We start from the raw sequence: 11464 nt of genomic DNA, 5'->3' as shown, positions 1-11464 counted from the left end.
ATAATACGCATACATAAACATGCTTTGAACTGCGTGCTGTTGGGTCTATTCCTATAGATCAATGATGAATTTCCATTCATTAATCATTAGTGAGGTATGAAAATAACGATAAAAATAATAATAATCCCGGTTTTCTAAATTAATTTAACATGGTATATAATTTAATCGCAATCCCTTCTTTTTCCGTTTTTCGCTCCCTTCTCATGCACAAGGGACAAATGTGCAGAAATCTGGAGTGAGAGAAAAAAATATATTGGGCTGGATAAAAATCCTTGATACTGTTATTGCACTAAGTAACCGAGAATATCGTTCTTCATAACGGTATGTTTACACTTCCCTTGGGACCTATCTAAAGTGTTTATATAATCAATGCTACAGAGTTGCAATTGCCTGGCGACACAGTAAAGTAAATGTTTTGGTCACGAGGCACACATGTGTAATGTACTTAGGCTTTGTTGATGTTGGTGTTATTTCTAAAACCTATTATAAGGTTCTAAAAATTGATTATTATTATTATTAATTAGATATGAAAATAGCTAAAGGCCCCCCCTCCTCTTTGTCTCTCTCTCTCTCTCTCTCTCTCTCTGTTGACCATCGTGTCTGGATAAGGGCGAAAATCCATGAAAAGATGAGAATAGAGGATTTTCGCTTATGTAATACCACAATATCTCTGGACCTATGAAGAATGATGGTAAATGTTAAGTCAAACCGACCAAAAGAAAGGAGAGAGAGAGAGAGAAAGAGAGAAAAAACAATTGTATGGTCGGAAGTAATGTTAATTAAAGCTGAATAATGACTTAGATAAATTTTAAATATATTAAAATATTTAAATATCTCTAGCTGGTTCGTCTTTTCGCTTAGATTATATTCCACACTAATTCCCTTGCGCCTGTACATCAATGCATTGATGAACGTTCAGTATTCAATAATCAATGAGTATGTAGGCCTAGTGTTATACTTCATTAAAGTCATCTTTCATGTGTAAATCATAAATGTAACTTATATTGATTTAATCAATGTGAATAAAATTAGAAACTCAAAATTGAAAACATTCAACTTATCAATATGAAAAGGTGACCGTGAATAGGCACAAAAAGACAGAACTACATTTTGTAGCGGACACACTCGGCAGGGATGTGAGTTCATTCACCCAGTCAATTCACAGTTGCCTCTCGTCAATCAAACTCCGTTCAAAAGGCAAATATATGTATAGTACATACGCTGTATCAATAATATGCCACTCGTTGTATAACGTTTTCATTCAAGGGATCTCGGCAAACCTCGTTTTCTTTTAATGAAAAATTGTATTAATACATCTCGTGGTAAATCATTGATACAGCGTACATACTATACCTATATTCTTTCAACATCAGGTTAAATTTCAACAGTAGGCTATCGCTTCTATATTCTCTACATCTGTGATGAATTTCACTGACTATACACAAGTTAAACATGGTACAGACTTTCACTGATATCAGCTCTGCTCCCGCTCCTGTCTCATGCCTAAAAGAGATATTATGGGGATTTGGAGTGAGAAAAAAAGAAAGAAAAGTGAACTCGCCTCAAGTTACCTACAAGAACATGGTACTTCGTAACGGTTCTTTGTAATTGATCTGTCGGATTTTAATACAATGTTCACAGTACCACTGATGCAAAGTTGTGATAGCCTGTCAAGATGTGCACGGTAAATTTTTATGTAACGATGAATTTACATAGTGTAATGTATGTACTAGGTCATGAGACTGATGATGATGATGGAATGTATTTATTGCTTTGTTTATTTTTATTTTTCTGCCTGATTTATAAAACTATTAATACTTGATCTAAAACATATTATTTAATATTAAAATGTTCAATGGCCGATGGACCCTCCCACAACCGTTACCTATCATTGTGTGAGTTGGTAAGGCGGCAGACTAATTGCCCAATATAGAAATATATGGATGGGCAATGAATACATTCCTTTATGGTCAGTCTCTCCAAACCCAGCACCACATCTCTTTCTAAACACAGAGAGACAGACAGTATGAAAGATAGACAGACGTTTGAGATGGTAAAACAAGTTGATAGTCAGTAGCAATTGAAAGCAATGCATAATATTTTGAACTAAATATTTATTTGAATCTGAGTCTAGGATATCAGTTTTCCACTCGGAAATTCCTAAACTTGTTGATAACTTTGAGTGTTTTAGAGACGAAACTGACCAACATCTGACTCTGTTATCGTGTTATAGCTTTAATATCAATGTTATTTACCTGAAACATTACCCATTCTTGCCCTAACATCCATAGCAGAACCAGGATTATTGTTGTGTTCAGTGTTTAGTTTGGGTGGAACTATTTATTCAAACTATTATTCCCTGGAATTGCAAAATGCTCAATAATATTCTTGGACTAAAATATTTTTTGGAATTATAGTTAATTCAGACAAAGACAGTTTGATTGTTTCATTGAAAACGTCACCACATTCCAGGACTCCAGGGCATTGGCACATTAAAACGCTCGAGACTATCAGCACAATATTAGTTATTTGGAACACAACTGGAAATTCAATTGGAACTTCATACGTTTGCATTTGTGATAGAACTTTTAGGACTGTTTGCTCTTTTTAAAGTTTTACTTTGAATTCTAGGGAAATAAATGATTTGTTGAATTTCACAAAACGTTTGGTTTTCGCCCTCTTCTGTTACTTAGTTTAAGACCATTGATTCGTAATAATAAGATGTTATAAATTGACTTACTATATATATTTATTACTCACTGAGAAGAGAAATTGGCATTTCAAATAGCTACGTAATGTATTTGTAAAGGTATGTCACTTAAATGCGTGGTAAACCATCAACAAAGCGTCTATGCTTTTTAGCTCTTCTATTCTGTTGTGTCACGAAACAGTTTATTTTTCTAGTATCCAGCTTCTATGGCGCATTATATATATCAACGCTCTAGAGACATTTGGGACAGAGACAACTCGGTTCAAAAATTTCACAACTGCAAATATTGGAACGATACCATATTTGATTCTTATTTCAGTAATTACCATAAGTGTGAAGAAATATTTTGCCTTCTGATAGTACAAATGAAAAGTTTAACTAAAATAACTAATTTGTCTTATACGTATACGTAATTAGATATTTAAAAACTTAAAGATTAAAGCAGTATCCCCATTATAAATAATCACATGCATTTAACGAGATTAAAACACTTCCCAGTACATTAGACTTGTGTTCCATGAGTAGAACTACTCCTTTATGCACGCGTCAGCCTGGTCGTCGCCAATTAAATTTGTTGTCAATAAATGTGTAATTATTACGAGCTATCTGTTGAGGGACTTATCGTGAATGAACCTGCATTTTGTTGTAGTATCATAGAAAGTAAGTAAGAAAGAACGTACAAACTGTCAATGATAATGCTGTGAAAGATGTCGAAAATTAATTAAAGTGGGAAGTATGGACGGAAACAGTAGGGTATGTTATATTTTATTGAAATGTAGCAAATTCAGCACATCCAGTGTTAGTACAATTGGTAATATATTTCATTTTTATTTTGAAACAAAGAAATTATTTCGTACTTATGGAATATGGTGCCTTAAATAAAATAACAAGAATTCTAATATAAAATAAGTTACAAATAATTTGGTCTACAACATTTTCTAAATTCCTCAACATTAGGACGGGAAATACCCAAAGCTAAGAATGGAATCATTGCATACGATGCAAGCCTTTCATCAAAAATAGTTCCGGCTTAAAAGACAAGGGTTTTCAATATTGTGTAAGAACTACAGACTTAAATGGGGTTTGTTGCAGTTTAATTTCCTTTGTTATTTTAAGGAAGGCATGTTATTCATGCAGATGTGGTTTTAAATCTGGCTTTTTGCGGACTTGGTAAAAGTTAACATTTCATTATAGAGACGAAGGAAAAGGTGGGTTTCGTTCTGCATCATAGCAACAGTTTTGCCACTTTCAATCAAAATCATCATACTGTTCCTGTTAGTTAAATTAGATGCACAAGTCAAACATAGACCATACATTCCAAAATTCTAGATAGAGTCAGAGTCTTATTTGAGAAATTAATTTTAAGCATATAATTCAGAATGATGATGAATTAGAATATAAAGTGCTCAGACATTATGTTGAAAAGAGGATATAATAAGGACGTCCCAAATGCATAGAACAATTTATGAACGCCAAATCAAGATATATGTCATCTATGAGATAGATAACCACTAATTTATATTAATATTCATGGTAGCATGGACCATTATAGTTAACGTTCCAAATATTTAACAAATCAGTAACTATGCTATTCGATTTGATTTCATCTTTGATCAACAACGAAAGTAAGAAAGCTATGAATAGTATCTCACGTAAACGCCGTAATACCATATATATCTTCAACTTTTAAATGACAGTCAATAAATCTATAGTGTGTATGATAAATGTATGAAATAGGTTTAATAATTTGTTGTATTCATGTATCAAATGAATTGATTTAGTGAGAGGAATTAGATAGATCCGCTTATCATGTATATATATATATATATATATATATATATATATATATATATATATATATATATATATATATATATATATATATATATAATTGTTTCATCACGAATCAGGTCATGATAAGAAAGATTTGCAAATATATAATATTCTTATTGACCTTCAAGCATTTCATACTATTTGAGTGGTAGATAAACAACGTAGAAACCAGTTAGGTTTATGGAAGAGTATAAAACCTCATCACGAATAACGCAAACAGGAATTAAAAATCTTTATTGCAAAATGTACATAGAAAAAGGCAAGTCTTCAAAACTTAACTAATAATGAATCAGAAAAGCAAATCAAGAAAACATTTGGAAACATTGAAAACGCACGATCAGTAAATTATCAAACTCATGATCAGCTGTTGATGTCCTAATAAAAACATTTTTCATTAACAAATTTCAACAAATTGATGATTTCACAAAATTTCATACATAATTAAAAGATTACACAGCATCATATCGTAGTCGTTATTTCTGTAATTCAAGTTAGGATAACAACCAATTTGGCTAACATTATTCATATTACTATATATAGTTAGAAAAGGCTAAAAGGCTATGCAAATGTTTATTTAATGTTATGTACTTAATTCATTATTACCCACAATCCCGGGGGTAGTTTCTATTAGTAGAGTGAATGTCTAGAAAACTCGTTGAAGAGAACAAACAAGGCACGAGAAAAAAACACTGACCAATTTTATACACACTCTTCATTGTGATAAACATTACAGCTTAGAATCGTCGACGTTTTCTCTTGTATTCTCTTTTATCTGTATTTTAGCCACTTAAGACCAATAGCCTTCATGTTTATTAAATTTGTCCAGTGGAAATATTTTCGTAGCTTTTTTGGATCAGATAAATCAAAAGAAACACAAAAAATAAAATTATCTATATTTGAATCACTATCACTAATACCTTCAGGTTCAGTAAATTTTAACCACCTGCAGTAAAACGCTATAGATGGTACACCTAGCATTTGAAAAGATGTTTGTTTCATTTCATGTTTTATAGCATTGTATGTATAGCTCTAAATATTTCTACCGTCTTTATTATAGTGGTTTCTGTTGTTTGTTTTTTCTCTCCAGTTGTCACGGTATTTATATATGTGGTCCTTGTTTTATTACCTCCAATTCTGTCCTGTTGATTATAGTTTTCTCTGTGTTTTCTCTCTAATGTTTGTGATGTTCATTATAGTGGTCTCTATTTTGTCCTTTCCTTCTGCCATTCATTATCATGAATTTTGTTTCTTTTTCTCACATATATGTGTCACTCATTATGATGAGTTCTGTTTTCGTCTCCTAGTTAGTTTTAATAAAAATAATGTACGAGGTACAGGAAAAATCATCTTGCTTTTTTGTCATCAACTGTGACGCTCTTATGGGGACTATTTTTTGTCTTTGTTATACGAGTATTGGAAAATTATAAATAAATTTCGTTGATAATAATACTGAAAAAGTAGCTCTTTTATTTTCTCGATCATTCAAACAGAGTGGACAACCGGTATAATTATCGCATCTTTCTGGAATCTTCAGCTACTTCGTTTTTTGTGATGCTTGAAGAAGTTATTATTTTTAACCAAGGTCAATGCTTTATAATTCGGCAGAAATGGAGGTGACATATATTGACAGTTAGGTAAAAGTTAAAACTGTCTTATATGCTTCTATTTATGAATTTCCTTTTTTAAATTCAACGTGGGGGGGAAGAGAGAGTACAATCTGGAATTAAGGAAACATTACAATGTAAGCTTTCAAGGTATAACGGTACCAATTGCGCAAGTCCAGGTGGGCGGAGCTTAAGGTGTATGGAACATTGTATTCAGAATTAAAGAACAACACTAGCTGTGATTGGTGCATTATGTAAGAGTTGTACTTTCTGTTTGGCTTAAAAAAATGTTGAGCCTCTTGGCAACATGTGAGTTTGTGTTAATTTCTATCTAGATCATATTTTGTATTTTTTATGATTTTTTTAAAATATGGTACACATGGCTGAAAATGTGCTTGTTGTGACTAGATAACTCTTACCCCTGTCTAGTTCCAGTAGAGTTATCTCTCTTAAATGCAGTGGAGTACCTGGTTATGTCATTGTCAATTGACAATCTAGCATTGTTCTATATGGCAGTGTGTGACATGCATGCCCAAGTAGGACAGAAAGTATATTTATTTCACAGAACATTAGCATTGAGGTATATGGAAAAACAATTGGTACCGTGATACCTTCAATTGAAGAAACTATATAAGATATTAAAGTTAAATTCTCAGTCTGTTATTGTCAATTGTCTCTTCAAAATGACACTTTAAATGGATTGTGTTTAATTATTTATAGGTGTTTTTAATTTGTTGATTTATCTAGTTATATGTTTAAATTATTTATTCGTTTTGTTTTTATTTATTCCGTTTAATTCATTCAGATTGATTCAATGTTTGAAGTAACCCGAGCCTTGTGGTCGTTTGCTGGACCGTTGATTATTTTACTTTCTCCCCAGTTGCAGGAATGCTTTTCCAAGAATTCTGCAGCACATAGGGTCTTGCTTAAAGTTTGAAGTGTTGCCAACTCGCCCACGCCTTCACCCGCACTTTTCTCCGTTCAGACCATGACGACATCTCCGTTCAGACCATGACGACATTTCCGTTCAGACCATGACGACAACGTCAGTGAGGCCTTGTCATCTAATCATAATTAGGTCAAGAGGCTTTACATCATATATATTATCGGGTGGCAAGCATTTTACTGGGAGCATTGCTGCCTAATATTTACAAGTAAATAAATCTCGATTTATTTATACCTCATTACTTACAACACGGCTTTTCTTGGTGGTGTAGTGACATATTATTCTCTTACTAACTGATAGTTGATCTAAAATATGTTGTCAAAATTTGTCGCATAACCATGACTATCTAAAATTTCAAAAGTATCTTCTAGCGGTACGTCATCAAAAAGATTCTCTGTTAAATTGACCTTGAAAGAGTAGCATGTGTCTTATTGTAATATTGTCATCCACATTAGATGCAATAATGCTGCAGTCAACGATTACACTATTTTTTGACATTTTTAAAAATTACTTTCATAATTGTATGATCACCTCTTAAAAGTGAATAAAATATAATTACTGTTTGCTGTGTATGAGTGAACAATTACTAAGGAAACATCACTCAGAATTCTAGACATTGTATATCATGTATATTTGCGAATGTAGCCGTGTAATTTTGTAGAATCTAAATACATATTTTCTTCTTGAATAAAGTAAAGCAATTCGTTGATCAATAATGAAATCCAATAATAAACGTATACCAAGGAATACATTCATTTCACACAAGTAATCTAATATTATTAATTTGGTCATAATCACATTTCAAAGAGTCTGAAAGGATCCATTTGTTTATAATGGCTTTATAATCTCTATTTGAGTAATACTCGTATTCTAATCTAATACACCGTGCCTATACCCATTCTTGCAACATATTTTTCCGAATCAGCTATGAACTGAATACTCTAACAGCATTACAAGATCACATAACGGGGGCCTCGAAACATTGTTTTATATAATAATAAATATGTTTATGTGTGCTATAATGCGTAATTTTATACTAAAAACTGCGTTTTACTGGCTTAGAAAAATAATGATTTTGATTTATAAGTTTGCTTCACGTAACATTTGATGGTTTTTCAAATGCAATGAAAAGCAATGGTAGGCAAGAACAAAATATATATTTATTATTTTAGAACCTTTTAAAATGTAAATGTAATAACTTTCGGTGCATATGTGTCAGACATGATTTGTTAGGAAGGTGGCTGAGGTTCTAAACATTATTTTTGGTGGTAAACATATATATCCTATTATTCCCATTTCTCTCGTAACACTGATTTTAGGACGAAAATTGTTGCTGACATCGAGATGATTCTTAGACATGTGCTTCCTAAGGCTCCGTTTTCATTGGTGCCTTGAGACATGAAGATGAGTGGTAATGTGGACTTGTCCATAGTGTAAATTATTTTCCAGCTTCATCCTTTTATTCCTATACGATGGTAACAACGCTGCAGCATTCTATTAAATGTAAATTTCTCTTCCTTTCTTGATGATATTTCTTCATGAAGACCTCTTATTAAATTCACATTGACAATCAATTACATCAAGTAATCGTTTTGTCTCTTTCGTCCATGCATGAATTCAAAACCTTCTTTCATGTTTGGATGTATTATTCTACTGACAGTTATATATGTTTCACCATTCTTACTTACTGGTTGTCATATTTAGCATAATTATGCAGATCCTATAAAAAAGCAGTTGAAAAAGGCACCTGTATGGATAAACAATGTTCACGCAACGACCGCATAATACATTGATGCAAGGAAGACGAGAAGAAGGTTACACTAATTACGTGTCAAAATTTACTCAGGCTGTATCAGTATATCGTTTCAATACTACAATAGGGCTTTCAGTCAATTAATTTAACTTGTTCAAATTTTAATTGACTTTATATACATTATATGACAATCACATGCGGCACATTAATCTACATGAACAGCTCAAAGAAAGACTACATTGCATTAAATTGAATTAATTCGGAACAAAGTAAATAAATTGTGTATCAACATCTGTCGTGCTTCTTGATGTCCAAATATACACACAAATTTCTAACACGGGAAGTTATAACAAATGTGTTCAATTTTTAAAGACATCCTTGGCTGTAATATCAATCACTGTATCATATATTTAATTTTAACATGAAACTGTTTCGATTTTCTTAAAGACATACAAGAAAAATAGTGATATTTATTTTACTCCATTTTTACCCCTTATTGAGGCACGTTTCAACAATAACAACACTCGTATGTCTTAACATTACAACGTAATCTCCGGAGTGCGAAGCCAATAGTACATCGAAACACTCGTGTTTTGTAATAATATGGTCAAGGGAATAGATATGTGTATATCAATTAACTTCTAATCATTTTTCAAGTCAAAATGGAAATAAAGGTTTGAAAAGGGGTATCAATCTTAAAAATAAAATACCAGTTTAATGTTATGAATCATAATCACCTCGCCAAAAGATGGCTCGGGATTACTTAAAAATTGCAAAGTAGGTATTTACCTATTAAATCTTTATATCTGTTTTCAATTCATCATTTCATAAATTAAAGGAAACTGTCGAGTTTTGTAGTAATAAGGTCAAGAGAATGCATGTGTGTACCAAAACCAAATTTTCATAAATTGTCATATCAGAATAGAAACAATGGCTTGAAATGAGGTAAATAATAAACAATTAAGTACCAGTTTAATGTTACAATTCTTTTTGCATAATCTTCCCGCCCAACGGTGGTTCCGGCTTCTTAAAAATTACAATATTAAAAATGGATATTTATATACTGAATGTATCCTTTTTCAATTCATTATTTCTAAAAGAACATTTGAAAACTGAAATCGTACGCGAAGAGGAAATTGCGATAAATATGTATATTGTCTGTGTTTCATATTGCTGTTTTCCCCCATTTTATACGATCAAATTCTGCTTAATGGTACAATAACTGTAAATTTGCATACACTCATTTTGGTCATAAGTTTGGATTTTATGTGGAATTGTTGTTTGCAACATAAAAATAAAAAATAAAGAATATAGGTTTGTCGACAACGACGGATATTAAATGGGTCATTCAGTTAGTAATTACGGTGCGCCTGACAAACATGCACGATCTTCAAGTCTGTTATCACAGAATGTGCAAGCCGTTGTGTGGTTCATTCCCCAGTACAAGCGAAAGCCACACTAGTAAATAGCCTACGTTTTCTCCTTATTACACAAGATGTAATTTATACACTCATAAAGATGAGGATAATTATTATTATCTCCCTTGCCAACAAAGTAGTTCGCTGAAAGAAAAGATTGCATAGTACAGAAAAAACCGCAACATGACTGCATAAGCGAAAAAGAATTTTTGCTCTTGATTACTTTGTGTAGTCTGAAATACACTAAAATCAACTCTCACCCGTGCTTTGTAGTAATATGGTCAATATAATGCAATGACGTATATTGAATGTGTAATTCAGCTAGTATATACGTGCGCTTGGCAAGCATACAAGATCTCCAGATTGGTTGTTACACCATGTGCAGCTCGTCGTCTGGTTCACTCCCCAGCACGAGCCTGCGCCACAATCATCAACAAAAATTTTCTCGTTAATACACTTGATGTATTTTGTGCACTCATAAGGATGAGGGTAGTAAATTGTATCTCCCCTGCCAACACAGTAGTTCTCTGAAAACAGATTGTATAGTATAGAAAAAATTACGCAAGATGACAACATAAGCAGAAAGAGTTTTTTTCCTGTTGGTTACAACTATGCATTCTCAAATACAACAAAACAAGTCAAATCTCGCTTTAACATAATATTGTCTGTCTTTTAAAAAGATCATTGGATAAGCTTTTATTTTACTCAAAGTGCAGTAACTATCTAAGCCGATATTCTTCCCGAATATGCATTGTTAGTGTACGACGATGACAACATTTACAGTCTCTGTCTGAATTGAATAACATCGAAAGCTTTCTTGTATACCATCATAACTTAACATCTACATATAAGGAAAATTTGTGTATGATTGTCCTAATTAGTCATCACAAAAGTAAAAGTGCAATATTAAAAAGTGTATAAACTCTCTCAGTCTGGCTCCAAAAATGACCTCTGCAACGCTAAACATTTAAAAAGCCTATGATGAAACCATATTTGCAAACCTTTGATATAGACGTAATTATACGCTAAGCTAATTATTAGGACAAAGGTTAGTATCGTTGCAGCTTCAAATGCAAACATAGTAATTTGATTTGTTCTTCGTCGTTCCATTAAAAATGATTTCCGACTAACCAAACTTACAGTCAGCCGTAAAGGCGTTTCAAAACTTCCTTATTTTCTTTTGTTACCTTTATTATAAGC

General features: G+C 32.3%; 1 protein-coding gene across 2 annotated transcripts in view; it reads right to left on the bottom strand.

Moving 5' to 3' along the window:
- Positions 1-4764: 4764 nt before the first annotated feature.
- LOC149777559 (uncharacterized) overlaps positions 4765-11464 on the bottom strand; it is an 80988-nt gene continuing 74288 nt past the window's right edge. For both annotated transcript variants that reach the window (XM_089942166.1, XM_089942168.1), the window contains one exon: positions 4765-10791. In XM_089942166.1, the coding sequence (XP_089798292.1) occupies positions 10586-10791 (206 nt within the window). In that variant the 3' untranslated portion in view covers positions 4765-10585. The remainder of the gene's footprint in view (positions 10792-11464) is intronic.

Source organism: Sinohyriopsis cumingii, chromosome 18 (assembly GCF_028554795.1).
Source record: "Sinohyriopsis cumingii isolate HCF-2022 chromosome 18, ASM2855479v2, whole genome shotgun sequence".
NCBI lineage: Eukaryota > Metazoa > Mollusca > Bivalvia > Unionida > Unionidae > Sinohyriopsis > Sinohyriopsis cumingii.
Note: the sequence above shows the minus strand (reverse complement) of the source record. Positions and strands in the feature narration are given on the sequence as shown.